This window comes from Papio anubis, chromosome 3 (genome assembly GCF_008728515.1).
Source record: "Papio anubis isolate 15944 chromosome 3, Panubis1.0, whole genome shotgun sequence".
In the NCBI taxonomy this organism is placed as follows: domain Eukaryota; kingdom Metazoa; phylum Chordata; class Mammalia; order Primates; family Cercopithecidae; genus Papio; species Papio anubis.
The window spans coordinates 36682797-36702670 of NC_044978.1; the positions used below are offsets into that span (position 1 = coordinate 36682797).

The 19874-nt window shown below is 42.9% G+C and overlaps 1 protein-coding gene across 7 annotated transcripts in view; it reads left to right on the plus strand.

Moving 5' to 3' along the window:
• The first annotated feature begins 7929 nt into the window (after positions 1 to 7929).
• TMEM154 (transmembrane protein 154) overlaps positions 7930 to 19874 on the plus strand; it is a 54573-nt gene continuing 42628 nt past the window's right edge. For all 7 annotated transcript variants that reach the window (XR_004182646.1, XR_004182645.1, XR_004182649.1 and 4 more), the window contains exon 1: positions 7930 to 8220. Coding sequence is in view for 3 of the 7 variants with exons in the window: in XM_003899270.4 (XP_003899319.1) it covers positions 8157 to 8220 (64 nt within the window). In the remaining 4 variants the exon portion in view is untranslated. The remainder of the gene's footprint in view (positions 8221 to 19874) is intronic.

A 19874-nucleotide genomic window follows, 5' to 3' on the forward strand; every position in this document is an offset into this window, starting at 1 on the left:
CTACAAACATAGGTGGCCATGTGCAAGAAGAGATTTTTTTTTAATCTCATTTGAATAAGGGCCATTTTAAGATTCTTTAATTCTTGTATTCATTCAACATGTACTACTTGGCTCTAGGCTCTCCTGGAGGGCACAGCTTTGAGTAGAAGGAAGTCATAAAGTTAACTCAGGTATGGATCCTGCTTTCCAGGAGCATTTTCAGAAGCGTATTATCAATTAGTGCAGAAAGAGGTCATCTACATTATATCATCTGAATATAATGTGGTAAAGATCATGAGTACAGCTTAAATGCTGCAAGTGCTACTAATATCCTTTCAGTCCAATAAACACTTCTGTGAACACGCATTCTAACACAACTGTCCAGTGACTCAGGAATCCAGGAGTGCCATGGGTGAAAACATAGCATGACTCAGCTGAATGTAACTGCTGGCTCTAGACTGAGCAGTGGTTCCTGCAGGAGAAGGGAAAAAGATGACCGTGGCAAGTTAAGTGTGAACAGTCCTATCTTCCAAGGGCTTTACAGTATAACCTGATAGCCAATTTCTCAGTTTTTCCCTGCTTACCAAAAGCAGTTCTTTTTTCTTCTCCGACTTTCTTCACTCAGGTTTGCAACTCCTGAATGAAGAATCCTAAGAGAGACATCAATTTGCTATTGCTGCACTAATGCTACGGAACAATCTTATATCCCTCCATAGCTCATAATCATAACCATTTAGTTTCATGCTCATGGGTCTGCAGCTGAGGTTTGACTGATTTGGGCTATACTAGGCTGGAGTCTGGGTTTCTGATCTTGTGTTCTGCTTCACATTATGGGGCTCATCTTCGAAGATCATAGAAATGCAAGATCACAGAAAGACAAGAAGGCAAATCAAAGTCTGTGATGGTTCTTAGAGACCTTTGCCCACGCCCAGCCCACTGTCTCTCCCATCCATATATCTTTGATAAGAGCAAGTCATACATGGCCTGGCCCAGCATCAAAAAGGCAGGGACATAAACTTTGCCAACTCTAGCGGAAGGAACTTCCAAGTTGCAAGGACATAGATGAACAACTGTAATTCAGAAAGGGCATGAAGAACTGGGAACAATGATCTAGTCTACTCCAAGCGATTGCCATTTTTCACGAAGAGAGAATGTAATAACGAGATATGTAAGCAAGTGACCTCTTGCTGCACAGTAAAGTTGTTGTGGACCTCCGGGTGCTAAAGCATGGTTACCAACACCAGTGCTTGTTGTTATGTGGTCGTAGCTGAGATGATCATCACTGCAGACATGAAGACTTTTGTTCCTGGCCTCAGATAAGCTTTGCACTTGCTGCTTCGCGATAGCGAAGAAACCACGTCACAGTTCTTTTCGGTGTATTTGCCTATCTATTTCCTTCCTCCTGCCCTGATTTCACAACTGTCATGCTTCTCCAACCCACCCTGTTTACAGCCGCTCTATTTCAATTCAGTGATACTCAGCTGTTTGGCAGTTCTGGAAGGCACCACCCTCTCTTCTTATCCTGCCAGGGCTGTGATGTTGCTGTAAATACAGGCCTTCGTTTCTGGATCTCAGTGACGATGGAAAGGCTGGAGGACCTGGCTGGGTTGTTTGTAGCAGGTACATGTCCTTAGAAGCTGAGGTCTACCTTTGCCTCTGAAAATCTTTGTATGTGTCTCCTCACCAGGAATCTGATAGACTCGTGGAATATGAGTGCTGGGTCTTAGAGATCATCTACTTAGCCCTACTGTTTTACAGATAGGCAAATGAAGCCACGAGAATCTAATTAGTGAAAAAAGTAAGACCGGGACCTTGGACTTCTGGTGCTCAATCCAGCGGACCCACCATGTCTCACCACGTCCATCCTTCCCTGGAGAGAGTGCGTTACATTGTTACTGAAACTATCATGAATATAAGTGGCAGGATAGTAGATGAAATTCTATAAACATAGTAGGTGTTCGGGAGCCCTGAACACTCTGTTTATACACCTACCTAAACCCACCCAGACTAGGAAATTAGACCATTTGATCTACAAAAAGGAGGCCATTCTGAAATATAAACATAAGGAGTTAATTCTTAGCTCTTGGTCCTCTAAGAGCTGACGAACCAATGTTGTATTTTAGAGACAACTTTCCCTATCAACTCTTTGGCATTCTGGAGGCAATTCTAGAGAAAAACAGAAGTGGGGGTAAAGGGCGGAGCAAGGGAGGGACCCGGAAATAACTGAAGGTAATCCCGAATAACTGGGAAATCACTAAACTGACTGATTGTATTAGTAAGTGACTGCATTTGGTTTACCACTAGCAGAAGAATTGGAATTCAAAATTGATGCTGTAATAGAAAAATAGAGCAAGTTACCATTTTCCCATGTCTGAATTTGTTACCTGTAAATTCTATACCTCCGGCCAGTTAGCAGGATAACTGTTAGTACAGGAAACAAAGTGGAATAATACTGCTAGTTAATATGTATAGAAAAAGATCTGGAAGAATTTAAAAACAGAATAATTTTGATTCTGCCTTTTATGTATTTTTAGTCTTTCCACAACAAACATGTATTGTCTTTGTAATATGAAAAATAAGTTACTTTAATTGAAAACTAATCACCTGTTACCTTCTCTCACCTGATACAATATCCTCTCAAGTTTTGCTTATTTCTGGCACTACCCACATATATACCCTGGCACTGGAGTTCCTCCTAGCATCTTTCCTAATTCTTTTATTTTATTTTATTTTATTATTTTTTGAGATAGGGTCTCCCTTAGTTGCCCAGGCTGGAGTGCAGTGATGCAATCATAGCTCACAGCAGCCTTGAATTCCCAGGCTCCAGTGATCCTCCTGCCTCAGCCTCCTGAGTAGCTTGGATTACAGATAGGTGCCACCATGCCCGGCTAATTTTTTTATTTTTTGTAGGAATGGGATCTCACCGTATTACCCAGGCTTTCTTTTCTCATTTGCTGTATCCTCCAAATCTTTGTTCCTTTGTTTTTTTCTAGTTCCATTGGTGTTGAAGATTTAGTTGGCAAGGACACTATCAACTGTGAATCAGGAAAGTCAAATTCAACAGAAAAGCACAAGAAGAAACATTGAGGCCATCAATCTGCATGTATCATTCTGGAGTGGACTTTGGTAAAAATACTATATATTTATTAATGAGGTATGTCCTACTTGCAAAATATTTGGAGAGACTTGGGGGGAAAAGGCCTTAAGGTATGATTTGATCAAAAACCAAACAGCAATAGAAGGAAGTCTAGTTCCTTTTAACAGATACAGGAGACCACAGATGAGTGACACTGGGGTGATTAAGGTGGGGAGACAGAGACACAGCCGGGTCTTCTGGATATATTGTGATGGGTGTTATGTGGGTGGCAGTAAAGGATGAGCATTTCGTTCAGCTTGGGTTGGGGGAGGAGGAAGGCTTCTAATAACTCCCTGGTGGAGATGTCTTCTGAACTAGGTCTGGACAGATGAGTTAGAGTTAGCCAGGAAAAGAAATATTCCTAGAAATGGTAAAGACGCCTGGGCTAATAAAAGTTACACAACCAAGCTTAAACTTTTAGTTCCAGGCTTCCCTAGTAGTCAAGGCAAAACAGGAGAATACAATGTGCTTTTTATTTCTTTGGAGAAAAAGGACCTTTCTAGGAACTAGCAATAATTTCCAGGAACTAAAAAACAAATGAGTCTCAAGTTTTATCTATCATGCATAAAAATCCCCTCGAACATTACAAATGCAGAGTTCTGGACCTCAGCTCTAGGGATTCTGACTCAGTAGTTCTGGCCTAGGGTCCAGGACTCTGTATTTTAGCAAGCTCCTCCGAATAATTCTGACAAGGTGGCCCTCTCTTGTGCACTTAAAAAAACACTGCTGTAAAGGGATTTTCCCCCCATTTACTCACTTCTCTGTTCTCTGTCCTAAATGCTGAGGATAGACTGGAGAGCAAGACAGAGAATGCCATTGCTCTCAGAGGGCAATTAGAGGAGGCCATGGATGTTCACCAGTGAGCTGATGCCCTCTCTTCTCAGATGCACCACAGCACCCTCTAGCCCAGAGCTCTGCACTCTGTCCCACGTGTCAACTGCCACTTTTGCTCCTAATCACAATCCTTTACAGTTTCATGTTGTGGTGACCAGGCCATCTGCCTGGGCCCTGGAAGACCCTGTCATGGAAGCCCCTAGGATTATCCAAACCTTGCAACAGCTTCTCTGAAGAGTATTGGCAGCCAGGATGCAGAGACAGAGACCCCCAAGAGTGGAGATAGGCTGGTCAAGATGGACCTGGCTGTGCAGGCTCCAGCTGCTCCCACTTCACACACAGTGAAATAGCTGTCAGCCCCTCTCCCAGCTCTGGCTTCTCTGCACACCCTAAGTTTCAGCCTAATCCTTCTGCCCCAGCCTCTGCCCTGCCCGGCTACCTCTCTGGCCTTTCCTTCAGAACCTGGGATTTCAATTGGCTTCCTCCCTGAACTTTCCTAACTGACTTCAGAGTGATATATAGGCCCCATCTGATGTTACTGTTGTCTTGTCTGAGGGCCAGCTCATAGCCAACCAGACACCCAGGAGCCATCCACTGCCGCTAGCTGGCATTTAGACAGAGAAAGCCGCCCCAGAACATTTGTGTGTGAGTGTCGATGTGAGAGTGTGTGTGTGTGAGCATGTGTGCACGTTTCTGAATCTGTGAGTGTGGTGTGTGTTGGGAGACTGGATGTACAAATGGACAGTGGCCAAATCATATATGCAAAAACAGAACCTTGACTGCCAACTTGCAGCAACCAATCCAGGAAACCAATTCACTATCTTCAGTAGCAAGTCTAGGAAGTCAGCCTGCTAGAAATCAAACTTGTAGGAGGTCAGAGCACCATCTGACAGATTCCCTCATTTTAATCTCCTCTTCTGATCTAGAAGCAGCCAAATATGCATGCCCTCACCAATTGCTGCTGGTTCCCTATGCCAGCAGCCTCCCTTCAGGCCATACCTGAGCCTTCCTATTTTTGTGTTTTTTTTTTTGAGGCAGAGTCTTGCTCTGTCACCCAGGCTGGAGTGCAATGGTGGGATTTCGGCTCACTGCAAACTTTGCCTCTCGAGTTCAAGTGATTCTCCCGCCTTAGCCTCCCAAGTAGTTGGGATTACAGGTACCCCGGATCATGCCCTGCTAATTTTTGTATTTTTGTAGAGATGGGGTTTTACTATATTGGCCAGGCTGGTCTTGAACTTCTGACCTCAGGTGATCCACCCGCCTTGGCCTCCCAAAGTGCTGGGATTACAGGCATGAGCCACTGCGCCCAGCCCCGAGCCTTCGTTTTATCCACTATAAAGTTTTATCACTCTTTGGCCTGCCTTTGGGTCTCCGCAAAAATGCAGTGACGGTGACTGACTCTCTTGCTATGGCAAGCTCTGAGTTAAATACCATTGCTTGGTTTCATTTGCCTGTGCTCATTTAGTCTTCATTTATTTCCACCATGTGCATGAATGTGTGTGTGAGAGACAGCTGTGTGTGTATCTGAGTGCATGTGCACATCTGTGTGTATTGGGAATGGCAGGATTGGCGTGTGAAGAGGAATGCGGAGAAGGCTGTCTGCACTCACTGGAAGATCCCACCATTTATCTGGATCTGTTCCCTAGGAGTCCCTCTTCTTTTATGGCCCATGGAGTTGAGGGTGGAGAGACGGGTTGGGGGACTGGATGACAGTCACTTCTGTAGTACAGACAGTTGATTGTAAAAGTCACACTCCTTTGTGTAAAGTAATAGAGTCCCCAGACGTGGCACCCAGTGTCCCTTCCTGCCCTCCTAACATGATGAGGCACCATACTTCTTTCCTGCTTTCAGACAGCCAGTGGCAGGCTCCAAAGTGGCATTACCCCTGCCTGTGTGCCACTCACTCCGAGGTTCCCCTGTGCTCCACATCTGGGACTGAGGCCCTGACTTCCTGCCACCAGTGCATCAGGATTTAATCTGAGGCCGGGTGGCTACTTGTCCAAATTAATGGTTGCTAAAATTAAAACAGAGGTAAATAGCCCTTTACCTACCACACAGCCTCCCTGGAATTTTAACTGCAGCAAAGAGATCATTGAGGTGCTACCATTTTCTGATCAATGATGGTAATTTTCTTCCCCCTAAGATCAGCTTAATCATGCTAGGGTCTTAGAGAGCACAGGGGTCAAAAGAAAATTACATGGTTGGGGAGGATTTCTCTGCAGCTCCGGTTTATTTTGTACCCCATTCTGACTTAGTGTTGTACTGCTCAGAAGCAATGCATAATGCAGTTGTTGAAACTGTAATGAACTGTTTGGCCATGTCATGGGGCTCAGCAGAGGTCCACAGAATAAGACAGTCTGTGGTCCAATCCACAGATACCTGACTGCGAAAGCTTCCACAGGGAGCTGAAGTTTAAGATGAAAGAAACGAAGGCTGACAACCTTGCCCTTGCCAAACATTTGCCTCCAGCCTGGGATTCAACAATGTTTTAATAACATTTAATAACATTTTAATAGGGCATAAATGGTAAAATGGAGAGAACTCCCAAGCCCTGGGCCTGCTCTCTTGCACGTGTGTGTCACAGCTGCAGAAACACGTGCTTGTACAGGAATAATTACCACCCCAACTCAGTACTAGCGGGTCTTGGAGCCCGTGGTCTATTCATATGCTCGGCAAGTGTTTAATTAATAGTTCTTTCTCTGTTGTTTTCTAATCAATCACCCAGTTTTGAGCGTGTCTATTTTCTCCTGCTGTTTGTTCCGTATTGTCACCTATGGTGCAAAAAGCGTATTTTATCAAGAGTTAACTTAATTGCCAGTTTAAAACATTAAAGTGCATACTGTAAATCCATTAACAAACTGATCATTACATGAATCACCAACCTATTTCTTGTGGATAATAACTGAGATAAACAGTGACTAATGACATTGAAAAGCAGCAATGCATTAAAGAAAAAATTAACAACTATGTCAGGGGCTAAGGAATTCCAGTCACCTCATATGTCTGCACCAACCAGATCACTGAAGACAAACGACGGGAAGTGGTGACTCAGATGGTAATCTGCAGGGAAAGGTTTAGAGATGAGATGTGTCTGATGCCTCAACACTACCCCTCTCTCCATCTGTCTGTCTCTCTTGGCACCAAGATTATGAAACTGCTTTCTGCATGCTTAGTCCCTAAACCTAAACCAAGGGAAGGACCTCCAACAGAACACCCAACACATGCTAATCTCCCCTGTATACTAGACATGACCTTTCTGTATTGTTTTGATTGGATAGGATTTCCACCATTATTCTATTTCAGTTCAGTCCTGTTTTGTTTGTTGTCTGAGAACTTGATCGTCAAGTAAGAAGGAAGGAAGGTGAGATGCAGACTCACCCCTACCTCCACCCTCAGAGCACATTCTCCTCTGGAAATGGACCTTGAAAAGATCATTTCTCTCTGGGGAAGCAGGACATAACCTTCAGGTGTGGGTGTGGCATCCACCTCTATCTGGCTTGGGCCTTGGTGGGAGGAGGGCATTCAAGGGTGGAGAAAGGAGAATGGGCCTGGCTGGAGAGACGTGGTCTGGCAGTTTTCTGATGATGCAGTTGTCCCTGCTGTCTGGGCCTGCGCTATCCAACACAGCAGCCACGAGCCACTTGGAGTTATTAAAATGTTATAAAAATTCAATAAAATTTAAAATTCCATCAGCACTAGCCTCATTTCAAATGCTCAGTGACCACTGTGGCTGATGGCTACTGTATTGGACAGCACAGACTTGGAACATTTCCATCAGGGCAGAAAGTTCTAAAGGACAGTTTGTCTCTAGGCTCTAGGCAGCCCCGGAGCCTCACCTGGGGGATAGGCAAAATCACAGAGTGAGAATGCTTGTGGTCCAGGACCCCTCCCAGTCCCAGATACCGAATGACATCTGAGCAAGGGACTCTGTTGCCCCGGGGTCGGTTTCAAAAGCTGGAGGCCGAGACTCCAAAGGGCTGGAGAGGCGTGCCAACAGAATCAGTGCTTGAACAGCAACTTCTCTTTTGCAATCCTTGCTGGTCTGACAGGCTCCTGCAGAATTACATCACTTCCTAAAAAACAGGCAAACACCTCTCCTTCAAGTCAGCACCGACCCAAACAAGCAGGAAACAGGAAATGTTCACGTTTCAGGGAGGCTGCAACCCGGCGCAGCATCCTGAGCGCGCCTCCGCCGAGGCGAGCGGACATGCAGGCTCCCCGCGCAGCCCTGGTCTTCGCCCTGGTGATCGCGCTCGTTCCGGTCGGCCGGGGTAAGCCGTCTCCACTTCCCACTCCTGGGAAGGAGGATCGCAAAAGCTGGTAGGGTGCCCGAGGCTACAGAACTCTGCCGGGGAGGGTGACACCCGGAAAATCTAATCCTTTCTGTGAAAGAAGTGGAGAAAATTAGAACTCCCTTTTTTGGGGGGTGGGATGGAGGGAGGACTTCGCTTTCGCTGCAGCTGTCTAATCTGGCTCCAGCTCTCTCACTTCATTTACCCCTCTTTCAGTCTTTGTCTTCTAGGATGTGTGCGTCCCTGTAATTTACCAGCCTTAATGAGCATATTAAGAAAACCATAAACTTTTTGGCAGTTTATGTAAAAAAAAAAAAAAAAAGCTTCAATCTGCTGAAACAGAGACATGATTAATTTGCTTTTAATAGTGTGGGCTGAGAAGTCTGCTGGTTCCAAAATCTCCTGGAAAAACTGGGGTGTGAAAATTGACTACTAGAAAGCATACTAAAGAAACGACATAAACTTAAAAAAAAAAAAAGGAAACGGGAAATTATCCAAAGAGCTACCAAAGAACTATGTGTTAGGGTACCCCCTCTAACACATCAAGTAAGGTCTTTCATCTACTTTTATTGCTCCTTGTTACTTTTACAGATTTTTTTTTTTTTTTTTGCATTGACTGTTACTAATGAAGATTTGTTTGAAAAAGTAGTATGATTGGAGCCAATCAAAGGTATTGGGAAAAACAAAATATTGAATCTCATTATTATGGGCTAAAAGCAACAACTGAGACTTGCCAGTTTCTGCAACAAGCACAAGCACCCTCAGTTGCCTCTCTTGTTGTCTCGCCCTTGGGCAAATACACTCGCTGCTCATTGTTTCTGTCAATGACACTGGCTGCTTTTAGTGTAGGGCAGTATTTCAAGCAAAAGGAAAGTTCTCAAGCTACAGTTCTTTAGATAGAATGAAGGACATCAACCACGACCTAACAGATGTGACAACTTCCTGGAGGTCAGCAGCCAGCAGCCAGCCACCCCACCCCATCAATTTCTCTCCAGGCATCTGAGTAGAAAACGAAGTGGAAGGCAAACCATTCCAGCTGAAAAGATGTCTGGTTGAAATTGAGTTTAGTGTTCAGAGTGGGTTTGGAAGTTGATGTGTTGTTTTAGGCCCAGTGTTTTGGAGCTGGAAGGAACTTGAAGGTGATGCAGCTCAAACCATATTAGGCATACAGGTGAAGAAACGGAGGTGGAAAAAGGGAGATGTCTGGGTCTTGCTGCTAGTCAGCTCTACTGGCTTCTACTCCAGGGTTTTTGAGCTCCTCCATGCCCCGCCCCCGGCCCCCCCGGGGAACCAATCACTGTCTCTGCCAAGAGTTCTGGAAACTTTCCTAGTAGGACATCAGGGGAGCAAAGCCTAGCCATCCTCCTTCCACCTCTTCTATTGTGCAACACTGCCACAGGTGCCTCAAACACTCCCTTAATAATAATTCATCTTGCCTGAATTTTTTCTTAGCTTCTAAAAAATGATTGCATCCTAGTGTTTGCAATTCAGGAGATGCAAAAGGAGAATCCGAAGAGACTCGGTTAAAGTTCCCTTTCTGACACCTGAATCTGATCATGCACATCTTCCCCTTCAGGACCCCTCACTTATGCCCCTTCACTTGTTCCTCATTTTTGCCCCTTAGACTCTCACTGCAACCTCCCTCCCAGTGGCACCTGCTTCCGGGTGTCTTCCCACTCCATGGCTCTTGCCTATGATGAATACATTCTTTTTCCTACCTAGCGAATTCTTATATCACCTTAAAAGGATAAAACTAAATGTGATCTCCTCCTTGATGTCTCCTTTCTCTGCCCCTTCCCTGCAGTTCTACTTGTACCTGCTGCTGGGCCCCCATAGACCTAAACTTCTGCTAATCACTTTGAACCATAATTGTGTCCATGCCTCCCAACTGGCTATGAACAACTCCAGGGAAAATCCTCTGTAGTTCATCTTTGACTTTCCAAAATCCTTTAAGGGCTCAGCATAAATTAGAAAATAATTGTTGATAAATATGAAAATCATCCCTAGAATGTATATGAGGCTGATTACAAAAAAAAAAAAAAAACCTGATAGCTCCTGAAAACAGGTAGTGTTGGAATGTAAAGAGAAGTCAAAGATGAGAAGTTGCATTTCAGTAGAGTGCAGAGATTGCCTAAATAATCCAATATGCTAATTGGGCCCTGCCGGGATTCCCAATGTCTTCAAAATGCCCACTTGCAAAAAGCTGTTTAATGAAAGCTATGACTTTGAGATGATTAGTCATGGAAAAGGTGATTTTAAATTAAAGATTTTAAAAATTAATTAATGTACACTACTTTTAGCTAATAGCGCCTGAGGCTTCAGGAGATGAGTTACTTTCTAGGTGTCACAGGTGTATTTCCTTGAATTCTTCAAAAAATACCTGGGGATGTTTGTTAGAAGAATCCAACCTACTGAACGGCCTGGTGCTTTGTCTGTGAGCATACTCTGAGATGCATCCCAAATTAAGCCGTTATTAACAACAAGCAGGCAACGTGAGATAATATCTGCAGTTGCATGAGACCAGCACTGTTACCTCTGAGTCAGCGACCTCTTCTTTTATATAGATAGATAGCCTGACAGAGAATTGAGTTCTACCCCAAGAGAAATAATTCACTTGGAAGTCACCAGGAGAGAAATAAGAAAGCAGCTTTTCTGGGACTCTAATCAAATGGGTGAGCATAGTTAAAGGAAAGCTTGGGCCTGGGTGTCTTGGCCAGTGTAGGATCCTAAGAAAGTTCAAACTCAAGGAGACATTCTGCTCATGGAGTGAAGAGGGGCAGGGGGTCCCCATCTCTGTTCTTTATGCCCTGTTAGTGTCAGCTTAACACTACCAGAAAACCAAAAGCAACTTCCTAAATACCAAAAGCATGGGATTTATTAGTTGCTACAAGCAGAATTGTTGCAGAAGGGAGAGCTAAAGGGCATGAGGCAGAAACAAGGATGCTGTGACTGTTTTGGTGGCCCAACAGAGAGGAATGGGAGATTTTCTGGGCTGGTTCAGGAGAATAAGAACTACATAAGTATTGGATGAATCTTGGCAAGGAGAGAAAGAATAGAAGAAAATACTAGCTATGTAAGTAAGGCTACACATTCTGACACTGTAGTATCTCATATCTCATTTCAATGAACATGGCTGACATCTGCCATTTCCTGGGACAGTCCCAATTTCAAGTATTAAGAGCAATGGTAGCTAACATATATAGAACTCATTACAGTTCAGACACTGTTCTAGACGCTACATACACGAACTCATTTAATTCTCAGAACAACCTTCTAAGGTGGGCACTATTATCCCTGTTTTTACATTTGAGAAAACTGAGGCACAGAGAGGCTAAGTGACTTGCCCAGGGTCACACAGCTAATTAGTGGCTCTAAGTAAGATTCTGCCTCAGGAGTCCATACTCTAACCATACTCCATACTGCCTCTGGGTTTCCAGGCTCTGCCAGGCTACTCGTCTAGTTTTGGGTTTAGAAAACTGTGGTTGTTGAAACTTTCCAGCTGTAGGTGCAGCACAGAACTCTTGGCTAGGCTTTACGGTTGCTGCATGTCAAATATAGAGCTGCATTTGTTTGCACTGGGTCAGAGACTGGCTGACAGGAAGAGGAATTATGAGAGTTGGGTTAAAACTCAGACTGCTGAGGAAGAAGGGAGGGGCTGAAAGAGGTGCAGAGTGAGCAGAAGAGAATCTGGGGATTAGTGTATTTAAGACTAGAAGCAGGAAAAACAGAATGGTGAAGCCACTGGGTAAGAGGCTTCAGGGTGTGGGAACCAGACAGAGGAAGAACAGCCTCATGTCAGGCAGTCACTGTGGGGGAGCCCTACTGAGAACTGGCCATTAGGACCAAATACTCTCAGGGACTCCCCCCCAAAAAAACAGAGTGGATGAGCTTTAAAGTCCTTCTGTGTCTCAAATTTGGAATCCCAGGAAACCATAAAGATATTGACTGGGATGGGCTCAGTTTTGTAATGAAACAATGCAACTTGCAACTTGCCTATTTGTATGTAGTTTGTACCACTCTCAAATGCTGGCAAAGACAGACAGGAACTCTGCACTACTGGTCTGAGGGGAGATTAGTGCAATCACCTGGATCACCTTGTCTGTCTATCTTGATGGTTGATCCATCCATTGGGCTTTTAATTTTAATCATCATTATTTGGCATTTCTAGAAAATTTGTTCTTTTTTTTTTTTTTTTTTTGAGACAGAGTTTTACTCTTATTGCCCAGGCTGGAGTGCAACGGCGCCATCTTGGCTCACCTCAACCTTCGCCTCCCGGGTCCAAGCGATTCTCCTGCATCAGCCTCCCGAGTAGCTGGGATTACAGGCGTGCGCCACCACACCCGGCTAATTTTGTATTTTTAGTAGAGATGGGGTTTCTCCCTGTTAGTCAGGCTGGTGATCTGCCCTCTTCGGCCTCCCAAAGTGCTAGGATTACAGGCATGAGCCACCGCGCCTGGCCTATGTGTTCTTTTTTAATACACATTGTGCTTTGGGTTTTTTTTTCCCCTTGTGTTATTTATTCCTCCTTTTATGTCATTATTTTAAACATCTTATTATCTACTTAGTAACTTTTAGCTAAAGTTTGTGTAGACATAATCTTGCTGCTTGTCATATCTGTTGCCTCACATTCTTTTTTTTTTTTTTTTTTTTTGAGATGGAGTCTCGCTCTACTGCCCAGGCTGGAGTGCAGTGGTGTGATCTCGGCTCACTGCAACCTCTGCTTCCTGGGTTCAAGCTAATTCTCCCGCCTCAGCCTCCCTAGTAGCTGGGATTACAGGTGCATGCCACCACACTGGCTGATTTTTGTATTTTTAGTACAGACAGGGTTTCACCATGTTGGCCAGGGTGGTCTTGAACTCCTGACTTCAGGTGATCCACTCACCTCAGCCTCCCAAAGTGCTGGGATTACAGGCATGAGCCACCACGCCCGGCCTTGCCTCCCATTCTTGGTGGAAATCCTGGGGGCCCTGAGAGCAGAACCTGATACGCCGAGGATGGCTCACCCTGCTTAACAGAACCCCAAATTATCTGATCCCATCACCAAGCTACTATCAAGTGCTCTAAGCCCCAATTATTTTCAAATATAATCCCAGCTTTGTCATCACAAACTAGGATTTGGAAGAAACTGAGACAGGGGTGTGCTTACAGGAGCCCATGACTGAACCTCAGTAATTCTCAGCCTTGAATGGGAAGTGGCAGGCATCAGAGGTCAGCTTCTAAGCTGCAGGAGGAAGCAACAAAGCCTCCATGAAGGGGTAAGCTGGCAGACCAGAGCCGGCAGTGGAGCTAAGTCAGGTGCCAGAAGTAGGTAACCAAGGAGACTGAACTGATTGCCCTCAAGAAAGAAGAAAGGAGTAGAGCAATCCAAATTGAAAATCAGAGGAGGGCCCAGGTTCCACAGGTGTCAGGATGATGGCAAGATCAGCCTGGGGTAGCTGACCTGACTCTGAACTTTGCCAAAGTCATTTCAGTGACCTTTTTTTTTTCTTTCTTATACCGTGGTCTGAAGTTTTAGCTTTAACTCTTGACCCAGTGAATGGACAGGAGCTCCCTGAAAACATTATATAGCCTGTTATCTCCCTGGGCCCACACTTTTGTTGAGGAAATCTCCACTGGTAGATATAACTCTGAATTTCAACTTCCTCTATAAGCACTTACAAATATATATATTTCCTGAGCCCTAGGCATTTTCTTGCTTTCTTGAGATTTCTTTATGCATTTAAAATATTGCTTTTTTATATTTTATTCAGCATTTCTAGGTGTTGCACATTGGGAGAATTTTCAGGTTACCACGTTTATCAGATTATATGAAAAGGGAAATTTTTCTCTACAATCATTCTGGAGAATAATTTGGAAATACTACATAAGCAGAATATGTTCATGCTCCACAATCCCAAGAATTGACTCCTAGCTCACTCACAAATGTGCAGTCAAAAGATATGGCTGAGGTTGTCGATGATAACATTGTAAAAATGAAAAACAAAACAAAATGAAAGCAACCTAAATGTCTACCAACAAGAGGAAAAATAAAATTTAGTGTAGTCACAGGATGAGTAGAACAGAACAAGTAAAATTAATGAAGTCCAGCCAGACGTATCAAGGTGAATCAGTCTCAAAAGTCATGTTGATATATGCATCAAATGTATCAAAAGTCATGTTCAGGAAGAAGTCAGTTAAAGATTATTATGCTGCCAGGCATGGTGGCTCACCACTGTAATCCCAGCACTTTGGGAGGCAGAGGCAGGTGGATCACTTGAGGTCAGGTGTTCGAGACTAGCTTTACCAATGTGGTGAAATTCCATCTCTACTAAAAATACAAAAATTAGCTGGGCGTGGTGGCGCATGCCTGTAGTCCCAGCTACTCGGGAGGCTGAGGCAGAATTGCTTGAATCTGGGAGGCGGAGTTTGCAGTGAGCTGAGATTGTGCCACTTCACTCCAGCCTGGGCAATAGAGTGAGATTCTGTCTCAAAACAAATAAAGAAGTAAATAAAATTATTACGCAGAAGCGGGGTGGGAAAAAAAAGAAAAAAATATATTATTATGCATAGAATAATTATATTTATTTAAACATTTTTAAACATCCAAAATTATGCTATATATTGCTTAGGGATATAGACATGTTTGAAAAGTGGGAATGATACACAGTAACTTTAGGAAAATCATTACTGATGAGTGAGGAAGAGAAATGAGATCAGGGAGGGGCGTAATGGGGGCTTCAATTATATCCAAAATATTGTTTCTGTCAGCAAAAACATGGTAGTCCAGGGCTCAGTAAACTAAGACCCATGGGCCAAACCCAGCCAGCTTCCTTTATTTCCAAGTCCTTGAGCTAAGATTGAGTTTTACATCTGTAAATGCTTATATCTTTAATGTTTACATAAATAAGTGCTTTACTAATAGCTGGTATTTGCCTCTTGGTCCGCAAAATTGAAAATGTTTACTCTCTAGCCTGTTAAGAGAAAGTCTGCCAACCTCTGCTCTTGTCAATATGAAAAAATTTAAGATAATTAGAGGATGAATGCCTTGTTATTTGTTAAATCATTCTCTATTCTTTTCAGTAGGTATACTTTCATAATGAAAAATAATGAGACAGCCTGTGAGTTCTCGCTTTCCTCCATATTTCTTTTTCACGTCTCCCAGCCTCTTTGAAGATGGTCAATACACCCTCATTTTCTCATGTTCCATTCATTTCTCAATCCTCTGCCATGTGGCTACTGTGTCAGGTACGGATTTCAAATTGCTCTGTCTCCATCACCAGTGCCTCCTAAAAGCTAAACCGAAAAGACCCATTTCTGTGCTTGTTTTATGTTTTTCTCCATAGCACTTGTCCTAATTAATCAGTGATTGCAGTTCTCTTATCTTTGATCTTCATGATGCTCTTTCTTCTGGGTCTCCTACTGTGACTCTGATTGCTTCTTTCCAGTGTTTGGTTATGGATCTTTCTCTACCACCTGCTCATTTCATGTCAATTTTCTGTTCTTTCTCACTCCTTACACCAGTCCTGGGTCATGACAACCCCTTTTCTTTTCAAGGGTTTCACTTTGTCACCCAGGCTGTATAGTACAGTGGCATGATCTTGGAGTCAAGTCTCTGGGTTCAAGCAATCCTCCCACCTCAGCCTCCTGAGTAGCTGGGATACAGGCACATGCCACTACTCTCAGCTAATTTTTGCTTTTTTTTTTTTTTTTTTTTTTGTAGAGATAGGGTCTCTCTATGTTGCTCAGCTGGTCTTGAACTTTTGGGCTCAAGCCATCCTCCCACTTAGGCCTCCCAAAGTGCTGGGATTATAGGTGTGAGACACTGAGCCCAGCCACACCCACTTTCTTCTCACTCCTGGGTTGAGGATTCCCAAATAACCACCTCCAGCCAGACCTATCTGCCCAACTCTAGACCTGTATTTTCATCACCAGGTTTCCCTGGACGTGTCACAGAGACCTTAAACTCAGTTCCAAAACAATACTCATTCTTGGCTCCCTGCCGGTTCAGACTCTTGTGGGCTCTCACCTAGGCTATTTTGTTAACTTCTTAACCAGTCTTCTTGCCTCTACTCTCATCTCCAACCCATTTTCACATAACTTCCAGAGTAGTGGTACTGTAATAAAAATGGAATCATTTCCTCCTGTACTCATCCCTCAGTGGTTCTTCATCTCCTTGAGATAGAGTCCAATCCCCTTGGCATCATTACAAGCTAATGATGAGCTGGTCTTAAGTTCCTTTCCTGCTTTACATTTGCTACGTCCTGCTTCCCACCGTGAGTCTTATAATACAGCCACTTGAGTGTGCCAAGCTCTGTCAGGCCACTGAGTCTTTCTGTATGCTGTGCCCTCAACCCTAATGCCTTTCTCTTCCCTCTTTGCTTGAAGAACTCCCAGTGTTCAATTGACTGGTCCACTCCCCTGCATCAAATACCTGAGTACCCCTTAGCCCCAAATGCAGTGAATGTCCTCCTCTCCCATGTGCTCATGAGACTTTGTATACAAACACATGATGGCTTTTATTAATCTGTATTATAATTACTGATTTGCATGCCACTGTCCCTACTTAACGGCCACTTCCCTGGGAGACAGAAGCTGGTCTCATTCACCTTCACATGCCAAAGCTTAGAATGGCGACTTGCATGTTAATAGTCACACAACAAAAGGGTAGTGGCTGACTCAATGAACGCATAAACAACATGAAATTTATCATATGCCCCAATATTTACTTGTATTTATGAGGATCTTATAATCATTTAAATAATAAAATCAAAATATAGCAATACTTGGATAAATGTTATTTTTAGTTAACTCAGTTTTATAATTTTATTCCAGAATATTAGCTAACTATCCCAAATCTTTTATTTAGTTAGTTAGTTACTTTATTTTATTTTTATTTTTTGAGATGGAGTCTTGCTCTGTTGCCCAGGCTGGAGTGTAGTGGTGCTGCTCCTGCAACCTCCGACTCCTGGGTTCAAGCGATTCTCCTGCCTCAGCCTCCCGAGTAGTTGGGATTACAGGCACCTGCCACCAAGCCCTGCTCATTTTTTTGTATTTTCAGTAGAGACGGGGTTGTATCATGTTGGCCAGGCTGGTCTCGAACTCCTGATCTCAAGTAATCCACCCTCTTCGGCCTCCCAAAGTGCTGGGATTACAGATTACAGGCGTGAGCCACTGCACCCGGCCTCCCAAATCTTTTAATGTATGAACAGTTCACTTCTGTCCCTTGAAACTAAAACAATTATTGCGCTCCACCCCCGCCAGCCTTCCTGGAGAGAATACTGTGTAGCTGCAGAGAAAATGTTTTTACCCACCTTCTGAAAATACGAACACAAGTTCAGACCCAGAAAAATACACATTAAGTGGCAAAATTATTTACAGAAAGGACACACAGTTACAAGCAATTTGGGGAGACATTTGAAAGGAAAACAAAGGAAATACAAGTTCCATAGATACTTAACTTCAAGCCAGTAAGAGCTGATTTGATAACTTTAAAAATAACTAAACTTTGCGTAACATAAAACTCATGGGAAAATCTACTTCAGTAGTTGAGGAAAAACACAGAAATATTTCCTGAGTAATTAAAGAAAGTGCTTAACAGAAGAGTTACCTAACAGAACAGTATTCTGGTCGTTGTTCTGGCTTCTTTTCCTTAAAACCAACAAATCTAGTTTGTTTTTGAATTTTTTTCTATGTTTCATATGAGTTTAAACCATCGTTGTTATTTTCTACTTCACACTACATTATAATTTTCAGAAACGGGATTCCAATGGTTTCCAAGATTTGTTGACATGTTATTATCATTCCCTGACAACACTAAATTCATTCATTTAAAAATTGATTTATTCTTTTCTAAGACTTATACTTGTTTGCTTATTTATGATTAAGATTGCCAAATTTAGCAAATAAAAATATAGGACAACCAGTTAAATGTGAATTTCAGATAAGCAATGCTTTTCTTTAGTATAAGGATGTCCATTACAATTTAGTATAAATATTTAGTACAAATATTACACAGGACATACTAATACTAAAAATGTTTCATTGTTTATCTGATACTCAAATTTAACTAGGCATCCTGTATTTTATCCAGTAATTTTATTTGGGATTGTGATTATCTTTTATCAAGCAAAGACCATCTCTGTGTTGGTTCTGGTTCATCACTAATGTCACAGATATGTTGGTTACGTACAGCTACATGTTAGAATTATACTTAGGCTGAGTCCTAGATCAACCATTCAAATAAAAAGAGACCATTTCTGAAAAAAAAATACTGATAATTACATAGAATAAAGCCAGGAATTCAAGAGTAGATCAACTTTTAAAAAATCTATGAACGTAATCACATTAACAACTATGTTAGGGAAAAATAATAAGTTTGTATTAATAAATGCACAAGAGAGGTTGACAAAGACAGTGAGACTAGCACCACATCAATAGCTCCAGCCACGATACTAAAATTCAAAGTGCTTGAGCATTGGAGACTGTTCAGGATGGAAAGACAGGATTGATTCTCTTTGAAGGTAAAATAGGACCAGAAGCCCAGTGGCTTTAGGGACCTGTTCAGGGTTTAGCTTATTCAAGGAAATGGGATGCATGATTCTGCTCCCTTCACACAGCACTTCAAAACCTCAGCAACTTGTTTCCTTCTTCAGCCTCTTGTAGGAAAGCACCAAACGCTGTTGCTCCTGTGCTCCTGCTTAGGCTGGCGATGGGGACTCTGGTGCACATCCTCTCCCTGTTGTTCCTCCTTCACTCTTGGTGGCAACCAAGCCCCTGGGGTGGGAGCCCACAGTGTTCCCTGGTTTCCTGTTCTTTAACTTATCAAGCACTCACCTACCAGTTATCATTTTGTTTGTCTCTGTCTTCCCGTTTTTCTCTCTGGCAATGCTGAGCTGGTGCTGAGCTGAGCAAGGAGTGGGATGCCCATGAACCCCAGGAAACAGCCCCTCACCTGTGGAATGAGGTGGCGGTGTCTTCCCACCCTGTCTCAGAGGCCAGGGAGATAGCAGGTGTCTTGAGGCAAGGGCATGGCTGGGAGTGTCTGTTTTCAAGTTACTCTTTTCAATTGCAATTTTGAAATTGGCCCTTGAAAAGAAGAAATATAATAAAATAAATAGAAATAAAATAAAAATAGGAAAGTATTCAGTTTGGCAATAACTATCATTTAACAATGCTTTTTTTTTTTTTCATTTCAAAGCACTTTCATGTCACTTATCTCATTTATGGTATGAAGAACTTTTTTAAGGTTTTAAAATGTATTTGTATTCTGTCTCATAAAAATACACATTCTTTAAAACTGCCAGGTGCTACAGGCCACTGTAGGAATCCAGTGTATAAAAAGATAGTCAGGTGGTCAAACATATAGCTTCCCCAAGTGAGTGACTTTAAACCAGAAACAGCTTTAGGGCTTGAGCAAATCTGATTAAATGTGAGCAAGCTTTCTCTTAAGAGGACATCAAAATAAAAGTTAAAAATGAAAAAGACATTGGAACATTGTGGGTGTCGCCATTGTAAAACATGTGTTAATCTGATAGTAAATTACAATTGCAGGTGCGCTTCTCAATTTAAAGAGGTAAAAATACAACACAGCCTCACAAGTAATTTCCCAGAGCAGACTACTAGCTGAAAGTGTTTTACCAGACAGCCTCCTCAAA